The sequence below is a fragment of the Rhagoletis zephyria genome, unplaced genomic scaffold (genome assembly GCF_001687245.7).
Source record: "Rhagoletis zephyria isolate East Lansing unplaced genomic scaffold, Rhagoletis_zephyria_1.1 Rzeph_scaffold_01968, whole genome shotgun sequence".
NCBI lineage: Eukaryota > Metazoa > Arthropoda > Insecta > Diptera > Tephritidae > Rhagoletis > Rhagoletis zephyria.
This window is the reverse complement of record NW_016159052.1, coordinates 14,901-39,892: the sequence shown is the minus strand read 5'-3', so window position 1 is coordinate 39,892 and position 24,992 is coordinate 14,901. Positions and strand designations below refer to the sequence as shown.

Below are 24,992 nucleotides of genomic sequence, written 5' to 3'. Positions count from 1 at the left end.
CCGTTGGTAAATTATGATAAAAACCTTAAAATTTGTGTATTTTTGCGCACGAATTGCAAAAAAATCTAATACGTTGATAGTGCGAAATTGTTTTGCTGCTTTAATATTTCATGAATTGCGGCCAATTTGTGCTCAATAAAAGTTATGGAAATTTATGCCTTGCAAAAATTTCTACAGTTGAAAAATTATAATTAGAATATATGAATTGAATTTATTAAGCGAAAATATTTAGTTAGTTTTAATTTCAAATTGTATTATTTATTTTGGTCTGGCAACGCAAATTATCATAATTTTTTTCTTGTTATCATTTTCCAGGGGATTTTTTTTTTTTGATTAAAACTTTTTTTGACGCAAAGTTTATTGTCTAATCAAAATGGAACGGGAGATTGTATTTATTTCAATACGAGAGTAGGCGTACGATTGCTCGCAGAAAGTATGAGATCTCCAGTATTTCAAACGATTACTTCCTGAAGATTACCACGCCTACTATAACAATTTACCTCATGATTGAATAATATGTATCATACTTTCTGGCATTATTGAGTTCCTACTTAAATTATCTTATATGTGGTCTTTGTACTATTAATTTGAGAGAGGAATACTTCACGTATAGTTCCTAATATATGTTTTATAAACTGCCCATTTTTGTTGCAATAAACGGAAGAATAAATCTGTTGTATTTTTTTATGTATATATAATTGTTTTTATCTATGGAATACTATTTTAATTAACATTTAAATTGAGCTCGTAATCACAAAAAATAAAATAGAAACAATTTTATTCATACAAAAAACCTGCTAAATCCACTTCAATTTTGAAAATACAAAAACTAAAACCTGCTAAGTTAGAGATTCGCCAATAAAACCATAAAAACGTAATTTTTTCCATTCGTTCTGGATTAGGGCCATAGAACGTCGCGCGATTAACAAACTATATGTAGGATTTTCCCCTTAGACTATGAGTTAAAGATATATTTAGTTTTTTGCCTCTACAGTAAAATATGTTTTTTGGTCGTTAGCAGGTTTACAGTCTAAGGCGACGATATGTATGTATGCACATGCTCGCCTTGTACGTTTTCTACTCACATTTTCGCCGTCAGCTCGGCAGCTGTCTATGATTTGGTCATAAAGATGAACACACACACACAAACCCTTACACATCCTCAAATAAATGCGTAGCAAAATAATAAAAACAAACACTTTTATTTGCATTTATTTGTATTATTTATTTTTGCATTGAAACTCAATATTCCACTTTTTTATTTTGGCATTATTGAAGTCCCGCCCTAAGTTGTCCTGTTTCTTGTGTTTGCACAGCATGCGCCCGATTTGATTTGTAAATTTTTACAGATTTTATAAATATTCTCAAACCAAGGAGTTGAAGCGAGATTTGAGCACGCTTTCCCATAAAAGTTAAATTCAGCTCTTTCAATTTTGAATGCTCGTTTCACTTTTTGAAACTCTTGACGGATTTGACTAAAAATTGGAAAAACAATTACTATGCGGTAAATTTTCTTAGCCTTGTTTTTTGGTACTAAAAACTGCCCTGCACTTTTATTTTCTTTCATCTAACAGACCTTTGAATATTTTCCATTACTTTTTTTTTACTTTTTTATTATTTTTACCTTTTTTGTGTTTTAATTTCCCTCTCCTTGTTAGAAAATTGTACTTTTCTCCTATTTTTCGTTTAATATATTTTCTTTAGAATTTATGTATATTTAATTTTTAATACAACAAATATTTGTATTTTGATAGTATTTGAAGTATTCTCAATCTTATGCTCTTTATGTTATATTTTTCTTCTTGCATTTTGTTTGTGTTATTTGTAGGAGCCTCTTACAGTATATTGATGAGGAGCTAAAGCTAAGGTAAATACTTACAACAACAACTACAACTACTACTATACTCAAACGAACAGTGCAAGCGAAGCATTTTTTGTTTTTTTATTTAAAAAAAAGCCCTCCCAAGACGTTATAGATTACTTTAAAATGCAAAAAAAAACGTAAACAAAAAAATTGTTCAGCCAGAAAAATCAAATGCCATCCTTTCAGATATTCATAATGCCAAACAGTGGTAAAATGTATGGCAGAAACGCAATGAAAATGACGGACCAAAGCTGCCAAATTACATTAAACAGCGTTCGTGGCGAAATTAGATCTATTTCTATCTATTTTTCGAGCGACCGATAAGGTTCTTCCTCTCCTCAAAGCTGTGGCCCTTGACCCGTCGTTTTCATTGTGTTTTATTCTTTATTCTTTATTTAAAATTAGTACAATAAGACTTAGTCTTTNTCTTCGAGCGACCGATAAGGTTCTTCCTCTCCTCAAAGCTGTGGCCCTTGACCCGTCGTTTTCATTGTGTTTCAAGCATTAGCGCTGGAAACATTAAGCTTTGGCCACCGACCATTTTCCATACCAATTCAATCGCTTTCATTTCCTTTCACAAAAAAATATTTCTTCATTTTAATTATTTTACTATTTCTTTTTATTTATTTAGAAAATATTTACTATCTTTTAACATAACACACCTATATAATTTAAAAATGAAAAACAAAAATCACAAAAGAATAGCATACAGACATACATACATATTTAAATCCTCGTAAAGCGCACATTGGCCTTGGTTCTTCGCAAAATATAACCCCCCTCTATAATCGTCATGAACTCACTCGCACATTTCATAAATCCTTATGCAGAACCATGTAAATTCACATATCTGTTCATACAAATACACACATACATGTACGTATACGTACATATGTACATACATATAAGCATCATCAATTCAGCAATAGTTCACAAATTGGTTTAAGTTGACCCTTTTCACCCATCAACCATCAATTTTTATTATACTCATATCTATGTATGTTTATGAGATTATTATCTTAGTGTTTTTATAGACAAAAATTTGTATGCAAATAGCAAATTATCTGTATATTGCAAGCTTTGCTTAAATCATTTGAATTGTGTCCCCCACATCGCTAAGCTCGCTAAGACATCCCCAAGTGTATATATATATGTATGTACGTATGTATGTACTTATGTAGATAAACACATCTTAGTTTAATGTTCTTTGCCCCTCATTTTTATAGCATACTGTAGTGCGCTCGGTGTATGCATCTCATAATTTTCGATACATTAAATTTTTATATGCAAAACGCCACATGCAAACTAATATTTTGCATATTACAATATTTCGCATAGTGGATAGTAAAAATAGTTCTGTGTATATGGAACACTTTCAAGGCGGCATTAGAGTTATTACACCTAAATTTTTATGAAGTGCGGTTGTAAAATTTCTAAAACGATATCTCTATTTATAGGTACTTGTACATACATACATACATACATGGTAGGTTTGTGGGAACTCGTTAGTTTGAAAAAAAAGCTAGAAAATCTAGTTTACAGTTTTTGATTCGAAGCGACGAACAAAAATAAATAATTACTTAAAAAAGACAAATATAATCACTAAATTTAATTCAGAGAGATTAAACCTCAATTTGGTTCAAATATTATATGGACTTCTCTACTCTCCAAACAGTTGTGGCTTTAGAAGCTCAGATGCGATTTCTATTCTCATCTCGGGAATCGCGAACGGAAATTGACTTAGCAAAGCTCCACCAAAAGCTAGAGCTATGGCTTCCTTGAAAGCCCCTGATCCACCCCGAGCCAGAAGGATATTGAAATTCCGGATGCATTCGTTTTCGGCTTAAGTTCGCCGAGCTGAGCCACAGATAGTCAGCGCCACTTCCCTATAAACAAATCGCTAACAAACTTAGAGAGTACCTACCTGTACCTACTATGTATTTACATATACAATTACATATATTAAAGCGAACAGCTATGCTTGAAATAGACATAATAACTGTTTGACAGACTAAAGAAAAGTTATACTATATCTAACACCTTCCAAACTTCGCTGATTGAGTCAGCCTTAGGTGTTGAATGGTTCGTTAACCGCTCAGTTCATCTTTGCAAAACTCGCTCTGAAGGTTTTAAAACAGATTAGGGGTATTCTCGAAGTGATGCATAGCCCTTGCACGGTGCACAGATTGCCTGGTAAAACCGGTTTTCGTATGGCGTAGCTTTGCAAACCGTGCAATCCGTGCACCGTGCAAGAGCTTTGCAAGACCTCGGGAATACCCCTATAGTTCTCTAAGATTTTCAACCGCCGCTTAATTTGCATATGTTCCATACATATGCACATATTTAATTGTGTGCTGGTGTGGGTGTGCGCATACGCATATTGCATTTGTTTTAACTTCAATGCACTTGGTCTTTTGCCAGTATCCTTGCCGTATACATTTATTCATATTTGCACTATAAGTATGTGCATAAAAATACAGATGTACATACATACTCATTTTTTTTTTATTCATACGCATACATACATTACTAGTTATACATAAACAAGTGACTGCGATGTTTGACATTATTTTCACGATTTATTTTTATATATCACTGATTCATTTGTTTGTTTGTTTGTTTATCTGTTTGTACCAGCGTCTCAGCTCATGCATTATAATGTTTATTTGCATGTTTGGGTCGTCATTGTTTTAATTTTTTTAGTTTTTTCTACGCTCTATGGATATGTACGTATATACTAGGCTGGGTCGATTTTGTATGGGGCAAACGAAATGACATTTGATGGTATTGTAGTATAGTAATAATATGTTGTCTTAGGTCTAAGCCAATTATAATTGGCGACGAAATAATTATTTAAAACATATTTTTAGCACGCGTAATTGATTCAAAACGTATGCATTTTTTAAATGAAACTTTGGCCGGCATTATCTAGGGAATGCGTTAATTGTTTTAAACAAATTTAGTATACCACGTTCATATATCAATTTTCAATAAGACTAAATAAAATTAGGTGAGCAGCGCTCATTTTAAGTCCATTGATGCATTCTTGAAAATTAAATTTTTTCATTAGTCACCGAAAAAGCACATTTTTCGCGGTTTATAAATTTAACGTTGTATGAAAGTAGGGAACATGCAACAAGTATTTAGATATAAATAGGAAAATTAAATTTTCGACCCGCCCTAGTATACACGTGTAAATATGCACATATGTATTGCATATCCCCAATTTCTCATGCCCAGATATATATGTATATGTTTATTAAGTGTGTGATGGTGTACGTTTTGTTTTAGTCTGACTTAAAATTTGCATGTCAACCGCTTCCCTCTTTATCAATGTTATTTTAGGATTTTTTTTGTTTCGTTATTTTTTTCTTTTTTATATTCATTGCACTTTAATCCACAAGCGGAATCTGAAAATATATATTAAGAAAATGTGCCATCAGAATATTAAGTGGCGAATAAAAGTGCATCTAAGCGCTCAGTGAAATTTTCTATGTAGTTCATAAATCAGGGATTATTTGCTAAAATCTTCAGGCGAATTTTAAATAACAAAAGCGTATGCAAATGTATTCTAAGCCGATAAAGTGAAAGTAAAATTTACTTAAAACTTTTTTAAAGCAGAAAAAGTTATACATATACAAATCCACTATACATACGATTAGCTGTTCGGTCGTTTACAGTGAGTTTAAACGTTTTGTTCTTCAAATAATTTCTTTTAAACACAAACGATATGTACGGGAATTTTTTCTAGTACTTCTCAATTAAAGTAAAATTTTTTCGAAGAAAAAATCGCCAATTTTTTTTTATCTGACTGCAGCGGGAGTGCATACATACTCAAATCTATAAAATCCAACAAACAGTAAAAACCAAAGGACACAGCCAACATCACCAAAAACTCCACACAGCAACCATCCAAATTCATCGCTCGAATGTTATGTATGTAGATAGGCTTCGCATGTCTTAAGTGTCTATAAATATGTATGTATGTGCACTTGTGCTCAACTAATTAAGCCAGCAACATTTTGACCAAAACCAAAAAATTTCAAAACTCACGAAACAATCAATACACATATGAAACTATGGGCCAGATGTATTGAAACTGCGTTTCAGTTTTCCTTCTGACGTCAGATTTTTTTATAAGGACTATCAAATGTCATAAAAATATGATTAATTCCAAAAATTATTTTGAAAAATTCAGTTCAATATAGAAAAATAATATGAGCACCAAATGAAAAAGACAATTCTGTACAATAAAAAACAAAAAATGTAAGCCTTTTCACAAGGACGAATTGGTATTGAAAGGTTTACTTTTATTCAATTTTATTTTTTTAAGCCAATAAAGTGAAAAGGACGAAATTCGAGTATGTAGTCGTCTGTCCTTAGTTAGTCCTTAACANGCAATGTAGAATAATAATATGAGCACCAATGAAAAAGACAATTCTGTACAATAAAAAAAATGTAAGCCTTTTCACAAGGACGAATTGGTATTGAAAGGCTTACTTTTATTCAATTTAATTTTTTTAAGCCAATAAAGTTAGAAGGACGAAATTCGAGTATGTAGTCGTCTGTCCTTAGTTAGTCCTTAACATACAATTTTCTCAAAAATACATATTGAAAATTTTCAAGGACAAAATATTCAAATAACTTTTCAGTACCTATTCGTCCTAATGCACCATAAAATTTGAACTTTTTTAATTCTACAGAATTTTCTCTTTTATTTGATAGCAACATTGTTGTTCTACATTGCACTGAATTTTTTAAAAAGAATTAAAAAAAAAACTGACGTCAGGGAGAAAAACTAAATGTTTATACTTTTTTTTATAAAAGTCTAGTTCGTTATATAGCAAACACCACATGAATCCACATTTCAAACTTTATGTGGGAGAAAATGCGTGACACCTTCAGCAAAAAAAAAATATATATACATATATATATTAAAAATCAACGCGAATCCTTGCCTCCTGAAAATTGTACTTTTGCTAAAAATTCTAAATGAAAAGTTTGAAATTTTGCTGAAAATTCCTGGAATTTTTATAACTTTTTTTTAGAAAGTTTTGGAGTGTGCTAGAGTTTTATAAAAAGCAAGTATATTTTAAGCAAAAACAAAACCGACTTAAATTCTCATATAAAAATTTAAGAGTACCGTTAAATTCTTCATGATCCAATGATCGGATCCAAACCAAATTAGTATGGGACCACCTCTGAGGTAAAAATTAGTGAAATCGGTGACGGTGGTCTAAAGTTATGCGGTAACATACACAAAACAAAAATATTCTGACGAATTGATAACCTGCTCATTTTTTTAAGTCGGTTAATAATAATAAACAAAAGGAAAATACTTAAACAAAACTGGTCGATATGCCGCCGGTTTAATTAGTTGGGCCCAACTGTATGCGTATGTATCTAGGTGTGTGTGTGTGTTTGTTTCCGTAAGTAATTAATCTTTTTCCGATTAGTGTGTGCAAATAATTTAATTTATTTAACTAACGGTTCGTTGCGTTTTGTCGAATACATAGATACATACATATATGTATGTATGTCTATGATTTCATTACGTACTAATCGTTTTGTAATCTCATTTAATAAACCAATTTTCATCAACAATAATAACAACAACAGCGTTAGCACACTAATCCCTTATGCTCATTACTCGACTAATAAAATTAATTAAATTAATAGAGAAATGTTTGTTGTGGCATAATTATTTGCATTGTTGTCTTAATTCACCAACTAAAACAACTAAAAACGGACACTCAAATAATATATGATATTAACTTATATGTACAGTGGTCCACAAAATAATAGGAATGCGTTATTTTGGTCAGTTTTTGCTATTTGTCTTTTGTTTATTTAATGTTTATTATTTTTATACAAAAGTCAAGCTGGGTATACAACAAACAACGAATAAATTCAGATTTCAACCTTTGTACAAAAATTATTAAAATTCTGTAAATTTTCACCAAAATATCAAACTTTTTAATCAGAATCTTCAGAGAAAATTCTGGTATGCAGTTTTATAGCCCATTCAATTCTAGTCTGAAGAAGTGCAAGTTTCAAGCTGCTAAAAAATTCCGTTGATTTTTGGCAATTTTTTTTGCTGGCACTGTCCCCATATAAAAGAAAATTGTCGAACATACTTTGTATGGAAAAAACGTGAAACACCTTCAACCGAAAAAATTCTCAAAAATCAACGGAATTTTTTAGCAGCTTGAAACTTGCACTTCTTCAGACTAAAATTGAATGGGCTACAAAACTGCATACCAACATATTTTCTAAAGATTCTGGTTAAATAGTTTGAAATTTTGGTGAAAATTTGCAGAATTTTTATAATTTTTATACAAAGTTTAAAATCTGAATTTATATGGTGTTTGTTGTAGAGCCAGCTAGGCTTTTACAAAAAAATACGAAACATTAAATAAACTAAAGACAAATAGCCAAACAGGTTAAAATATCCCACTCCTATTATTTTGTGGACAACTGTACACACCTACATACATAAATCATCACACAACGCATCACCTTGCCTCCCTACATTCCACCATAGCCTTATTATATGCCTTTTGAGCCGTAGTTATTAAAAATTGAAAAGCACGTTTTACCTTTTTAATGTTAGTTTGAACTAAAAATTGGATATATTTTCTTTAAGAATGTAAAATCATATTTTTGTTTTTTTTTTTACGTATTCATTGCATACTTTCTGGTGTTCTATGTATTTTTATAAATGTTAATCCAAAATTAATTCATTTAAAGACTTCCTCGTATGTTCCTTCCTATTTTCACTAAATTCTGATTTCAAACTCAACTTTGGTATAAACAAACGTGCCCTACACCATAAAAATATTAAAATTTCAAAATTTTCAAACAAATGCTGCCTACATTTAGGCACCTTTGGAATCATACTCACAATCGTTTATAAAGAAATCGATGCTCACAGTCTCTCATATGTCGCTTTTCTTTCTCTCCCGCCGCTCTCTCACTCTCACAACGCTCTTCACCCTCACACATTCGTTCGTCACTCAATTATTTTTATATCGCGCGCACGCTGTTCGCTCATCGCTGATCACTGACCACATCCTTACAGAGCCACTCTGCCATTAACCGATACCAAAGATTTGCTTAGCACCGAGTGCCACTGCGCGCGCAATAGCGGAAATGGCAATGGCAATGGAGGTGGCAGCAGCGTCGGCGCCAACGACGCCCCTGCGCCATCAGCCCCCGACGATGTCAGCAGCTCCTCCACAACCTCTGCGACGGCCACATCAGCAGCAACAGCAGCAACCACAAGCGTCAATGGCGGCAGTGGTGCTGGCGGTTTGGGTCATTCGATGTCCGCCTACTTGGGACTGGGTATTGGCTTTTCCAATTTGCGCACGACTTCGGTTGATGCTGTGACCAATAATGCCAACCACGACAGCGGCACTCGCCATCAGCAACAGCATACACACGTACACCAACAGCAGCAGCAGCAGCAGCAACAACAGCAGCCACGTTATCACCAACATCATCATCATCATTACATGCACTACACCAACAACAGTAACAATAGCAGCAACAACAATAGTAACAGGAACAACAAAGGCGGGCATGGCGGCAGCAATATGCATTCGCGCTCATCCAGCGCCACCGGCCTTGCGGCAACCCCCTCCAGCTTTTCCTACGATGCCACAATGGCGACGACAACAACTCTCAACGGGCAATTGCCGCACACATCGTTGTCCTCGTCGTCTTACAATCCGTTGGATAGTTTCAGTTGCGATAGCGATGGTGGTGCTGGTGCTGGCGGCGGTGACTTAGGTGGTAGTGTTAGTAGTACTAATGGTGGCGGTGGCGTTGGCGAAGGTGGTTTAGTTTGTGGTGTGTTAGGTGTTGATAGGAACGGCGGTAGTGGTGTTGGTGGTGCTGTTGGTTTTGTTGGTGTTGGTAGTAGTGTCGGCGGCCTTGTCGCTTCCCCATCGCCCTCGTCATCCACGTCCGCGTTTGCTCGTGATGTGCTCATGCATTCCTCTGCTTCTACGTCGCATTTGTTCACAAATTTGCTGCGTAATAATGGCGCCAATTATTTTAATAGCAACACTTCAGCGACCGATTCGACAACGACGATTGGCGCAGCTGCAGCAACGGCGACGTCAGCGTCCGCATCCGCATCGGCTTCGGCTGCTTCGGCGGGCTCGACCTCGGCCTCGGCCTCTGGCGAATGCACGCCTACATCGGCGCAGGCGACTGGCGGAGGCATTGACAACAATTGTGATTATATGCATGAAAGTATTCAGGTGTGTATGAAGAGCCATGCATTATGGCGCGTAGGCCTGGCAAGCGTCTGCTGGGTTTTCCTCATTTCCGTAATTAATTTTTCCCTTATTTATACAGAATGGTTTAGAGGACTCGCCACGTCGCCATAGCTCAATGGACCAGCTAATTGGCTTGCTAAATGACATGGGCAAATCGTCGAGAACACGGAGCCTCAGCGATGGAGGCACGCAAGAGGACGAAAGTATGAAGAATGAGCACATTTTCTTTGCCATAGAAATTTCACTCGAGGATTTACGTTCATTTTTATTTGCAGTGGAGAAAGAAGCCCAACCGGATCTGCTCAACAATACGCCCCCCGTGCCTCCCAAACGTTCACATCGTCGCCGCCACACCCCGCCACGTCCCATCTCCAACGGTCTGCCCCCCACGCCCAAGGTGCATATGGGCGCCTGTTTCTCAAAGATCTTCAACGGCTGCCCGCTGCGCATACACTGCACCGCCTCGTGGATCCACCCCGAAACGCGCGACCAACACCTGCTCATCGGCGCCGATGAAGGCATATTCAATCTGAATATGAACGAGCTGCACGATGCGGTAATAGATCAGCTCTTTCCGCGTCGCACCACCTGGCTGTATGTGATCAAGGACGTGCTAATGAGTCTATCAGGTGAGCATATTCTCGAATGTTATAACATGTTTTCCATCATTCCTCTGTCGTTCTGTAGGCAAATCCTGTCAGTTGTATAGGCACGATCTGATCGCGCTACATTCCAAGCAGACCCATCGTTTCTCGCTGCACATGAACAAAATTCCCGAAAGACTAGTGCCGCGCAAGTTCGCGCTCACCACCAAAGTTCCCGACACCAAAGGCTGCACCCAGTGCTGCGTCACGCGCAATCCCTACAACGGCTATAAATACTTGTGCGGCGCCACGCCCAGCGGCATCTTCCTCATGCAGTGGTACGATCCGCTGAACAAATTCATGCTGCTCAAGCAATGCGAATGGCCGGCAACGAGCATACTGGGCGGCGGGCATGGCTGCGTGCTGAATGGCCACACATCCGTCTTCGAGATGATCATCACGCCGGAACTGGAGTATCCGATCGTGTGCACGGGCGTGCGAAAAGCACTCAATGGCTGTCTCAAGCTAGAACTGATCAATATGAATAGTAGGAAGACGTTTTTTTTTTGGCTAACAAAAGGGTTATCCGCTAATTTTGATTATTTCTCGCCAGGCGCTAGTTGGTTCCATTCGGACGATTTGGATTTCGATGCTATGGCAACAATGGTGCCGCGGCGTGATCTATTGAAAGTGGTGAAAGTACATCAGGTAGAAAAGGATGCGATACTTGTCTGCTATGGCAACATCATACAAGTCGTCACGCTGCAGGGCAATCCGAAGCAGCACAAGAAAATGGTCTCGCAACTCAATTTCGATTTCAGTGTGGATAGCATAGGTAAGTCGAACTGCTACTTATGTCCAGCCCGACAATTCACTCTGCATGTTTCGGTGGAAAACGTACCCTCTACGCGCCAACATGCCTTCCGAAAGTGCACAGCAGAGAAGAGACGCTTTTCTAGATATTTTAGCATGTTAAACTCCTACTCATCGAGCGTCGACCACCCTGATGTATNGAACGTACCCTCACGCGCCAACATGCCTTCCGAACGTGCACAGCAGAGGAGAGACGCTTTTCTAGATGTTTTAGCATGTTAAACTCCTACTCATCGAGCGTCGACCACCCTGATGTATACATCATCAATTTTCATATAATTGCTAACGCTTTGTTTTCTTCCTACCAGTTTGTCTACCGGACAGCGTACTAGCATTCCATAAGCACGGCATGCAGGGCAAGTCGTTGCGCAATGGCGAAATAACGCAGGAAATCAAGGATATGAGTCGCACATATCGACTGCTCGGCTGTGATAAGTAATTACTCTTTGTAATGGCATTGCACAATTTTCTATCGAAACTCACTTTGTGTTTTCTATCTCCTTTTTTTTTGTATGCAGAGTCGTCGCTTTGGAGAGTCAATTGCTGCGCACCGGCTCACTGGGCAGCGAGGAGGGGCATGATCTTTACATTCTAGCCGGCCATGAAGCCAGTTATTAATTAACTAAATAGATAAATAACTATAGTTGTAGTTGTGGGAAATGCAATTAACTACAAATGTAAAGAAAGTAAAAACTAATCATTCTGCTTACTGCATACAAAATGAACAAAACGGCTTATACACAATGCATAAAAAGCCAATTGGCATGCGAAATTGAGTAAAATGAATGTAGGTATACATATGCATGTGTATATATAACTGAAAATTAAAGTATGTATGTAATTGTACGATAGCATTTAAATTATAAAGGATAACTTTCTAAATTTTTTGTATAACATCAAACGATTTATAAGCATTTTCTAGCGTCATTTTCATTGTAAAATGCATACAACTTTTAAGGTGAGCGCAAACTGGCGATTTTGAATTTTTTTTTAGAAATTGTAAGATCCTACGCTGCACTAAAGCCAAAGCATTTTGAGATTAAATGCAAGCAGGACAGCAATGAATTTTGTTGGCATGCATTTCTTATTGTACAGTATAGTGTGTGCGTCACCAAATCAAGTGAATGCCGTTAAAAGATAAAAATACAAAAACAAAAAACTTTCTTAACTAAGGAAAATTGTAAATGTTATGCTGCGATCGCTTAGTAACTTTAAAATTTTGAGAATAAGTTTTAGTTGTATGGCATTTCTTAGCTGCTACGAATGTATTCTCTGCTCAGTCAATACTATCTTATTGCATACATACATACACATAGATAATTACATACTTAATTTAAGAGAGTATTTTGAAAATTTTCACGGTATTTGAATACAAAGTACGTATTAAAATGAGAAAGGGCACAGCATTAAATAAACAGCAAAGTGATTGAAATTTTATGAGATATGTCTGTATATTCTTAAACATAAATACAAAATAATAATAATAATAATAGTCACTGCGAAAAATTAGGTTTTAAAGATAAAAACTCGAAAACACATTGTTTGCAAATTTTAGCACTAAAACAAAGAAAAAAAATACAAAATTAGAATATCAAGTATTGATTGCTATTTTTATGAACACAAGCACCTAGAAATATAAAATAAACTCACAAACGCAACCAGCAAAATATTATTAAATGGTATTTTAGCTAGAGCTGTGCGACCAGTCGTCATCCGAACATTTTAAATTCATAATACATTTATTATTCACACTGCGAATCAATAGTTTCTAAATCGATTGACGAAAATTATGAGCAACACCCCAGTTTTCTGAGCACATGACTAGAATAATTTGCAAAAATTCAATACACGAAATTGCAACAAAAAAAAATTAAAGTATACCCTAGCTGTTTGTTGGATAAAGTAGTTTATTGGATTTTAGATTAAATAGATTTATAAATGTGAATGTTAAACATAAGAAAATATATTTTTAATATATCTACGTAAGACGTGCACACTACATTGTGAATCCACAAATGACGTATTAAAATCACACGGTAGTTGAAGGATTGTGCGATTAGATCTGCAGAAAGGAATTTTAGCCGCTGCGGAAGTGATCGATTGAACGGTTGCGTCGCGATCAAATGCTAGTCATCTCAGCATATGCTAATGATTCCAACTGCTCGAAAGTTTAAGGTTTTATATTTCTTCTACTATCATTCAAGTTCTTCAAATATTTATTGGTATTTTTTATGTATGGCCATGGGTACGAAACCAATAACACATATTTTTAAAAGCCTTTTTTTTTTGTTTCTATTTTCAAGGAATGCTTCGTGAAAGCTCTAATTAATAATCGCACAATCTTGAAATAGCAATTATACCAAACGAACAAAGAAACTCCACTTCTAACCTCCTACACTCCCATTCGAACAACAAATTAAAAAATTTATTAAAAACGATTGATTGATAACGATGTAAGTGTGTATTATATAAGTAAGAATCTAATATGCATACAGTGTGGAAAAAATAATAGGTTGGCTACATTTTAATATATTTTGGCAGATTTTTCTCTTGTTTATTTAATGTTTAGGTATATTTTTTTTATAAATCCAAATTGCAAACGCATTTTCTTCCATACAAAGCATATTCATTTAAAAATTAAAAACAAAAATCAACGAGATATCAGCAACTTTACACTTGCGCTTTATTATACTTAACTTAAATTGACTACAAAACTGCATGCTAAATTGTTTCTTAAAATTCCTGATTAGTGTTCCAAATTTTTGTACGAAGTTAAAATTGTGTTTGTTAGAGCTATACTTTTATAAAAAAATAATAAGCATTAAACAAACAAAAGAAAAATAGCCGAAACTGTTTAAAATGTAATAACCCTATTTATTTTTCTGAATACTGTACAAACAAATTTATAAAAGAACTATTTTTCATTTTCGAAAAAAAGAAATAAAATCCATAGAAGTATTTCAAATGGTTCATACATAAATATTCTTACATATGTACCTACATATGTTTATGAATAAGTATTAAAATAGAGGATTACTTACACAGAGAAGACTTATATCAACTACAACATGGTTCGCTAAGGAATTTGTAGGGCGTTCGGAAGTAGAAAGCCAACCACTCATTGGCTTTTGGGCAAAGAGACTAGTGTGGAGTTTAGGGATACATTTAGAAATCAGTAATTTTTTTTTTTTTTTTTATTTTTTTTCTGTGAAAAATTAAAAAAAACGTATTAGAAATTTAAGAAAGTTAGCAAGCAAGTGATTAATTTAAAAAAATTAATTTTTAATTTCCTGATTCAATTGAAACACTAGAATATTTGAACTGAAAACGTTAGGCTTAAACGTTGAGTAAAAAAATGTATTTGAGAAAGGGTAAGAAAAACAAAACAAATGATGAATTCGAAAATCAAATTAATGGCGTAAAAAGTGAGACACTGAATGTTGAGGTTTAATTTAGAAATTTGTACGGAAAGAGAGAACACTGTGGTAGCCAAGTAACGTAACGTAAGGTAGCATAGCCTGTAAGGACGAGTAGGGAGTATGTGTGTTAAAGAGAGCGGCGATTTCTATTGAATATTAGATATTAAATAATTTAATGATTAAAATTGAGATAAAACTATAGTTCGTTGAATAATAATATGTAATAAAAAACTAATCATATGTATGTAAACAACACAAAACACTTTCTGTAGCCGAAATGCAAAGAATTACGATGCGTAGATAAGAAACGGGGAAATTTGGTTGCGAAGCACGAGAGTGATAAACTGAAAAATAAAATGCAATTGAAAAAAAATAATTAAAAATTTCTTTTATTTCAGAACTATATCGGTAAATATATTAAGCTCGGTTGTGGGCTCCTAAACCTCCCCCTTCGGGAATTCCCGTTGAAGCCCACAGAAGGGAAGCTGAACACCTTTTGCAGCAGAAGCACCTTCAGCGTAGGCGGCCTTCGGCCACACTTAGCATTATAACCCTCGTCTTAAGTATATTCTCTTCCGTGTTTTGCAAAGAAGGGGGCTGAACACCTTTTGCAGAGAACACCCTTCTGCGTAGGCGGCCTTCGGCCACACTTACGAATTATAACCCTCTCTTAAGTAGATTTCTCCTTTCTGTTTTGCCAAAGAATGGGGGCTGAACACCTTTAGGCCTTCGAATACATAATTTCCAAGGAAAGTTTTATATTTTAAATGCTTGCTGGGTTATATCTTATTTTCTTTCGTCTCTCATTCTTCTTGTATATTTTGGAGTTTGACAGCTGAACGCCGCCATTTATTTTGCATATGCAACCAAAGGCAGACGCGTGATTTGGAGGTGTTTTTATTTAATATAAATGGTGATTAATGGGTTAAAATTAAGGGATCGAATAAAGTGTAAAGTGAAGAGGAATATCAAAATGTATTGGTGAAGTAGCTGCTTTAAAGAGAATAAAAGTGGTAATTGTACACTAATTTCCGAGTTTTACAAAAAATGGAATATTTCAACCGATTTTCTAAATAAAGTAGTGGCAAAAAATTACAAAAGTATGCGTTAAAATAATGTATAAACCCTAGACTGCAAGTGCGTGTAATTTTTTTTTTTTTTGGATTGGGTTACCCCTTTGGACGCAATACTCCGAAATAGTAGGACCACTTACTAAACAGTACCTCCAAAAACTCATATTTCTTTATAAGCATCGAAATGATTTGGCATCACTTGACACCAAGTTCCTGTACTCTACTATAAAACCCTTTCTGAGATAAGCCGTATAAAAAATTTAAGATATATGAGATGCGCGGCGCCCTCTTTTTCAAAAACACCCATTTTTCTCTACGACTGGAATCAATTTCATATATTTCAATACCAATTTCCAGTACTGTACCACAAATACTTTCACAACTTGGCAGTATGATTATTTTTATTGGAGGTGCCATGCCCCTATTTTCAATAAGGCCAATTTTTACCGATGAGTTTGGGATTTATTTCATATATCTTCCCACCAAGTTCCAATTCCTTGCCTCAAATACTACCGAATATGCAGTATAAAAAGTTAGTTTCTATTTTAGGTCCAACATCTCTTTTTTCAATAACGTCCATTTTTATCAATGAGTACTGGGCTCGAATCGTAACATCTGTTTACGGTTCGAAAACGATACGAAAGAAAATTTCGTGATACCCGCAGGCAGTATTAGCTGAATGGGATAAAAAGTACGTTCACGTATGTCATAGTCCTAAAAATGTGTTTTTACGTGGCGAGTAGTACGATATCGTATGTGACGATTCGAGCACTGAATTAATTCCATATATCTTCGTACGTTCATAGAAATTCGGTTCAATGATCGCATCTTCGCATGCTTCACGAAAATCGGACTACGATGGCTTAGTTATTTTCTTGAAGACGGCACCCTGATAGTAGAATTGAAAGCAGCTTTCAATGCTATAGGCCGTAGACCAACTAACTCCAGAGAACCTAACTCCAATTCGTTCGTTCATGGGTATATACAATAGGTATGTGAGAAAATTGAAAGCCAATATTGATTGTGTAGCTTCAGTGTAAATGCCATCCTGAATTTCTGCGTTGTCTAACACTGGTGGCGATTTGCAACGGAGATGATAAAACAGATTACCTTTGCAAAATTGTATCGATTGAACATATCGATAGCATAAAAGAGAAAGTTCCCAAGTCCATTTATTACAATTTAAGAGGGGAGAAAGTATTTCCCGTTCAGCATTTACCAAAGCTTTGAGAACATTTTACATGTATAAATTTAAAAAAAAACCTTATAAGTTTCGATAGAATACGTTGCTAGTGAAAAGTGTTTCGGACTTATCGAATTGAAATAAATCCCAGCCAAATTAACGATATATCTAATAAACGGACTTTACAATTGCTCCCATCGCAGTGGCAGCGTCTTCATTGGCTGCAGCTAGCAGCTGCGCTCAGTATATTTTGAACAACGCGTTGAAGCGGTTTGGCTGGTGTTTTTTTGTCGCATAGAATTTTCAGTGGACGGTGAATAAATCTCCTAGAGCTGCGGATTTTTTGTTTGTGTATGCGCGATTACGTCGACGCCGACGTAAGTGCAATAGTAATCGCTGTCGCTCTCTGATTAGAAACACTGCTCTGCGTTATGTATAGCTTACTCGCTTGCTCCCATCCACTTTGCGAAAGAGATTTGTGCCAGACAGCTAGTTTTGTCTCTGCTTTCAGTATTGTGTTCATTGTGTAAAGCAGCAAGAATTGTGCAAAGTGTTTGTAGCGAAAATTCGGAAAACAAGAAATAAGAATTGAAAATTGTGAATTTATTGAAACAGTATTAANGTAGCGAAAATTCGGAAAACAAGAAATAAGAATTGAAAATTGTGAATTTATTGAAACAGTATTAAAATTTGAGAATATTCATAGTAAAAGTTTTATTAATTTTCGATGTTGGTGTGGTGCAGAGAGTTGTTGAGGTGCTAAAGAGTATCTACTTGCGTTGTGTTCCTGTCTGTTAAAGAATTTTGTCTGGGTTAATCAGACGTGATAAAAGTTTGTTCAGCCAGGGAATCAAATCGGTACAAAAGGTGTTTACTATTAATTAGTTATCTTCTGACAGAATTTAACTTGGCAAAGTGACGTCATACATATTTGGTTGCCTGGTGGACGGACAAACTGATCCTTCAACCCGTGCACTCATCGCCCGATTCGTCATCATTTTGGGTGGCAGGCATTTGCATCCGTTCTCTGGGTAGTTGGTAATAGACAATTCTGGCTAATTTCGAGTTTGTAGTATAAAATAATGGAAAATTTGCATGCAAATAACGTTGGCAAAGTGCTGAAAATTCTGAGCCATAAATGCAAACCAAAATGTTCCAAAGAAAACAAATCAAGACGAAAGAAGAATGAATAAGTGATATTGGTGGTATTTAAAGGTCGCTAAAAGAACAACGCATACAAAAACAATTCCACAGAAAATAGGGGAAACACACCAACAACATTCTCAGACAACAAAGCACGAAAAAGTATCAGCGGGATAAAGTGAGCGTAGGCAATTTATCCTGCAGGGGGGTTCGAGGGGATTGGTGCATGGGTAAAAAACACTAGAATATGGAAAAGCAAGTGCCATGAAGATAAGGCATCACATCCCCGATTTCAAGCACCAGGAAGCGTCAGCTTTTTTTTTATATCTGGCCTAGGGCCCAGTCCAGCATATCGCCCAAAAACACTTTAGAGAATTTTTATCCGGTTGCATCTGCGGTAGATAATCAGGTGTTGAATTTACGGACAAAACCTCCAATCTGCGTATAATGAAACTGATTGGAACGGCTGTTCCAAAGTAACAGAGAAAAAATATAAGTCAATTGGTAATATTTATTTTTGACTAAAAACATATCGGTGAAAAATAGCGATTATTTTTTCACTTTTTTTGATAAAAATCAACCGTTACGGTCCCTGCTAGAAATCAATTTTTAACCAAACTTTCCAATGAGCTAGAGATTTGAAACTTCAAACATGGTTCAGAACCCGATGACAATGCAATATCCCGCTAGGTGGCGTAGGAGTTGAGATATTTGGAAAACCCGTATTTATGTTCCGATTTGGTGCATATGTAGAACCGGGGTACATATATTACTTAAAGGGGAGAAATAACTAAAAAAAAATTTGTCGTCGTGGGGCGGGGTCCGATTTTCCCTATTTTTTTAATAACCACCAGACCCTAAAGCTATTTTTTTACATTACTACTTTATTTAAAATTTTCTTTCTTAATTATTTCAATAAATCGTATATGCATGTATTTTTATAATATAATTTGCGTATTCGCAACGGTATCGTAAGTGTCGTATTGTTGTAGATATATCGCAAACTTTTAACGGCTAAAAATATATTAAGGGGGTTTTTAAGGTACCGTAAAATACATATTATAAATTTTCACATTGTCACAAAAAATTGTTTTTGTTGTTTTGTGGTCCTCTAGACGTGTATTTAAGTTTTTCAAGTTTACGACATACAACGATACGTCACTTACGACACCGTTCCTGTAATTGAATAGCCCTGTTACCGCTCTCCCAGAGGGAAACGTTGAAAACGTGGTCGAAAGGACACTCGAACAGCCCTAACTCAATTGCGGCCAGGCTGATGGAGTTAGCTAAACTCCCAAAGTACCAAGAGTGACCCAGATATATTAATATACACATGCACCACTTACCCCACCCATCTTATAACAGAAGAGCTTCGGACTGAATCGAGGGACACCGCATGCTTCTTAGGACTCCGACGGTAGGTGTGAGAGGGGAAAAAGCTATGGATAGCGAATTTATGAGTTCGGAGTTCCTGATCCCCGTAAGTGAACCATTCGCTGCATCTTGCCCAACTTATTGTTAAAATATCTTACTAAGTAGTAAGCCGTTAACAACGTCAAGCGTTCTACGTGTTCCAATCATATAAATCCGCATATGTACCTACTTGTGTACATAGTACATATGGACAGACATACGTTCATAAGTTAGTATAGCATATGGCTCATTCATTTCAGTTGCACTAGCCAGCTACTTCCTTATTTTTCACATCCTAGTGCTTTGCCTGTCCACCTCTGCATTTTTGGTCAGCTTTACCATTAAAATAACTACCCACAGCTTGCCCAATGCCAATGGGTAGCTTGTCAATTCCACTGTCATTATCTGCTGGTGTGTGACTACCTGTTCGATGCGACTCAAGCGAATACTTATTGGACTATACAGCCACGCGAAAGGCAAACAAATAAGGACATCTGAACATATTTTACTATTGCGTACCGCATGTTGTAAATATGTACATAGGTCGATGTATAGTAACCAGGGAACCGATTTTATGGAAAATGCCTTTTTTTCTGCTAAAGAGAGAGTTTATTTGCTTAAGAATGTCCAAGATTTAGCTTTTCCTGATTCCATATGTACATACACATTTGATGTTGCCTTCTTTTGAGTTTCCTAAATTTAATTGTAAAGGGCAAGGAAAAAGCCCTTATTCCTGATAATTTTATTTTGGCCTTTTTTATGGGTTTTAGGTCCTAAAAATCCGTTCCCTGATGATAACTATAAGTTTTGTATAAATAGCTGTGGGCAATAAAACCTCATTCTTGTGTAAGACCTTGAGGGCACTACCGCATTTGGTGGCCAGACTATGAACCCTTGTTCAATATTGGATGGCAGGACCATTGACATATAGTGACATATATATACTCCTACCTGTGTAGGTTGAATGAGGATGTGCCGAATGAGTGTCCGGTATGCGGAGAGACCACACATGACTCGAAACATCTCTTCGCATGCCCGGAAAACCCGACAACCCTAACGGCCTTGACGNTGGAACTTGACGACAACGACTGAGATACCAACCGTCCTGGGCGGGGTTGTTGTAGCCGCTACAACAACAACAACATATAGTGAACTAATCTTTAAATCAATGCTGGGCCACCTACATGATTGAGGACCAAAAAACTTTTATTATAACAACTGCACATGCTGAGCCATATTCTGATTATTAAGAAAACATCTACATATCAATATTTAAATTATCGGATTACTTGCTTAGTTAACCTTTTGATGATTTCCATGTAATTCAAATGCGTATAAAGCAAATCAAAGTCGTTCTGAAAAATAGCGCATGCCATTGAAATTAGATCTGTATGTATTTAGGTAATCAGTGCTAAACAATTTTACTTGTATGCACATAAGTACATATATGCATAGAAACACTTACATATGCATGTATTGTATATATGTGCATATACATACCCAGTTGGAAACGTACAAGCGAAAATGTTGTTAGATCTCCTGTTGTTGTTGTAACAACATACAAATTCCCCAAACAGTTTTTGGGGAGTATTGTTGAAGTGACAGTCCTTGGCTAGATATAAGTCGGGGTCGTTCAGGTTACGTAAACCCGACTGTCGTGGGAATCAGGCTTGGTGCTCAAGTACTAAGCCATACAGACTGGGTTTCTCTAATATCTGTCAAAGTTAATGCCTTGTCTTCGACTCGGACCCCTTTGAGACCGAGACATAGTAAGTTCCAGACAATTATACAATATCTGGATTCTCCTTAAAAATGTATCAATGACTTCATTGATGACATTCTAATAGGGTAGCTATTTTCTAACTGGGAGTGCACATACCTATTGGAAAAAATAGAAACGCGACATTTTGACCAGATTTGGTTTCTTTTTCTTTAATCTGTATAAATTTTTAATAAAAGGCTAGCTCATTTTATAAAAAATTCACATTAAAAACTGTACAAAAATTAGAAAAGCCCAACGAATTTTTTCCAAGATCTCAAAATATTCATTCAGAATTTTTTATAAAAAAAAAAACGTTTTAGAAAAAAGAAATTTCAAACATACTTTATATGGAAGAAAATGCACAACAGCGTAAGCAAAAAAATTTAAAACCCAACACGATTTTCTAACTATTTCAAACATTCTATAATACGGAAAAAATTTTCTGAAAATTCAGAATAAAACGTTTGAAATTTTGGTGATAATTTGATGAGTTTTTTTAATTTTCGTGTAACGTTTGAAATGTGTATTTTATTGGTGTTTGAGCTGGACTTTTATAAAAAATTAATGAAAAATTGTCAAAGTGGTCAAAATGTCACGTTTAATTTTTTTTTTTCATAGTGGTTATTATTTGATAAAATAAAATTTTAGTTATTTTTTTTTTATAAAAATATGTTACGTTCTTTAACAAAACCCGTGTAATCAAAGTTTCAAACGTATGCAATATTTAAAAGAAACGACAAACTTTCGTAAAAATTTCGACCTTTTTTAATTTGATTTCCTACAAAGATCGTGAGTTTGCAGTTTTGTAGTCCATTGAATTCTGGTAGAAAAATAATAAGTTTCAAGCATCTAAAAATTACCGTTGTTTTTTTTGGATTTGTTTTTTTTTTTTGTTGAACACATTCTTTTTTTTTCTTTGATATAAAAATAAATTTTCTGTATTCTTTATACGGAATCAAATGGGACTAAAAAAATTCCAAAAAATCAACGGTAATGTTTAACCATTTGAAACGTGTACTTTATTCTACTAGAGTTCAATGGGCTGCAAAACTTCATACTCAGAATCTTTGTTGAAAATCTAATTAAAAACTCCCGAAATTTTTACGAAAGTTTCTTGAGTTTTTTTTTACTATTTTCTTAAAGAATGAGCTATGTATATTTTTATAAAAAAAAATAACCAAATTTAAATAAAAAAAAATAATACGTTAAAACTTGTCAAAATGTGGCTATAATTTATTCGACCACTGTATGTACATATGTATTTATATGGACAGTGGAGTGTAAATAATTTCGTACTGATTCCAGTGGAAGTTGTTTACAAAATAGCATATGCATATGTACATTCCACGTTGTGTAGTATTCGTAAGTAGAGTGTAAATTGCCTTTTTCGCAATCAAAACAAAAACAACTTAAGGAAATGGCTGCATGCAATGCAAAAAATTTTAGATTACACAAATACATACATTACTGACTGACAATCGCATTGGACCGTCTATAAATAAGTCAATAATGATTAATCTCAACGGATGGGCTGCAAACATACATATGTACATACGTACATATAAACAATCGTATTCATATCAGTACAATTTACAAATGTTTGTACATATGTGCGCATGCAATTTCCTTGCCTCCGCATTTTTCAGACTTTCAGCTAGTCGTCGAGTTTTCAGGGATGCTAACGATACATCGATGTATCGAAAATCTCGATATAAAGGAAAAAAACATCGATGTTTTAAACGTTGTTCTTTACGTTGAAGCATCAAGGAATCAATTTGTAACATTAAAAATTTCCAGATGAGCAATGATTATTGTAAAAATTATTTTTCAGATACAATTTTCAAAGTTTAGTTAAATGCCCCATGTTTTGTGAATATGTGTCTTGCTCCCTTCCTAGACTTTTTGACATCCATTTTTTGTTTATGAGAAATATCGAAAATCTATTGATGTTTCTTGTGTCAATATCGCTACCCTAGTTAAATTGCGAAAGTGTGTTAAAGGTGGCACGAAGTGTTAATCCTGGCATGCTAACTCAGTTCTTGGGATTATAAAAATCCACTCGCAAACACGCGCATACACACACACACCTTAGACAGTTTCACAAGAATATGTAGCAGCTGTTAACTTGTAGAGAAACAACATACTTAGTCCGAAAAGAAGGGTATTAGCGAAAAAAAAAACAATTAAAATCTTTACGGACAAGAAGTAACGCCGAGCAGAACAAAATTTGTTAAAGCAGAACAGGTTTCTTAAAAAGATTACTAATAACTCATGCATCTTCTATACACGTAGCACAATGTACTACATTAGGGTAGGTAATTTTTTTCAGCCACTCGTACAACTGAAGAATATCGAAAATAAGGAGCCCCGTATTATTTTTTTTGTATCTTGAAATCGGTTAACATTAGCCGGCTTTGAAGTTTTTCCATAAGTCATTTTAGTAGGTTAAAGTCCAATTTTCAAGAGGCTAGAAAATCGCGTTGAATTTTAATATTTTTTTTGCTGACGATATTGTGCATTTTCTTCCAAGTAAATATGCTCGACAATTACTATGGAAAAAAATGCTAAGCATCGTCAGCAAAAAAAAAAATATATATAAAAAATCAAGGTGATTTTCTAGCGTCTGGAAATTCGAAATTTTTCTAAAAATTCTGAATTAAAAGTTTAAAATGTTTGTGTATAATACTTAAAGATTGTTGAATTTTTATCATTTTTCTGCGAAGATTGAAATGTAGATTTATGTGGTGGTGGTTATGTAATGTGCTAGATTTGTATAAAAAAAATTATAAACCTTAAATAAACAAAAGAAAAATAGCCAGAACTGGTCAAAATGTCACTTAACTTAATAAGCTGACCGCCAGTGTATATGTATGTAAAACCTTAAACGTCCCGGCGGCCCGGTTACATATTCACTGGATTAAAAAAAAAAAAAATACGGGCCTACTTGTTTACCATTTCTTATAATTCGTCGAAGTCCTTCCTCTTTTTTGTGCGCTGGTGTCGACAGCGGAAGAGGAAATGAGTGTCGTTTTTGGGGGGTTAAGGCAACCCGTTGCTGACTCAACTCGATTTCATGGCTTTGTCTCAAGCAGAGGGTTGCTTGCTTGCCTGCTCTTCTTTGGCAGTGAAATTGTTGTACATGTGCGGCCATTTACCGTTTCGTTCTGCAAAAGTCAATAACATTAACATCAGCCACGTTTTGTGAGTCGTTCGGTGGCGAAAGAGTCGATGAAGTTAAAGCGAGCACGTTCCTCTAGCCAGCCACTCTTACTTACGCCTTCTCGCTTTGTGTGCTGGTCTTGAGCGATCCTTGGTTATCCTTGTTGACGCTGTGGAGTTCACAAAAACAATTCAAAGCGCAATAAAATTTTAAGTTATTTGTGTATTGAC

General features: G+C 35.3%; 1 protein-coding gene across 1 annotated transcript in view; it reads left to right on the top strand.

Annotated features, from left to right (window-relative positions):
- hppy (MAP4K3-like protein hppy) overlaps positions 1–13,114 on the top strand; it is a 58,321-nt gene extending 45,207 nt beyond the window's left edge. The window contains exons 8-15 of the mRNA XM_017619830.1: positions 1,829–1,867; positions 8,946–10,134; positions 10,232–10,355; positions 10,428–10,781; positions 10,840–11,283; positions 11,350–11,571; positions 11,918–12,044; positions 12,128–13,114. Of these exons, the coding sequence (XP_017475319.1) occupies positions 1,829–1,867; positions 8,946–10,134; positions 10,232–10,355; positions 10,428–10,781; positions 10,840–11,283; positions 11,350–11,571; positions 11,918–12,044; positions 12,128–12,227 (2,599 nt within the window). The 3' untranslated portion in view covers positions 12,228–13,114. The remainder of the gene's footprint in view (positions 1–1,828; positions 1,868–8,945; positions 10,135–10,231; positions 10,356–10,427; positions 10,782–10,839; positions 11,284–11,349; positions 11,572–11,917; positions 12,045–12,127) is intronic.
- Positions 13,115–24,992: the final 11,878 nt, after the last annotated feature.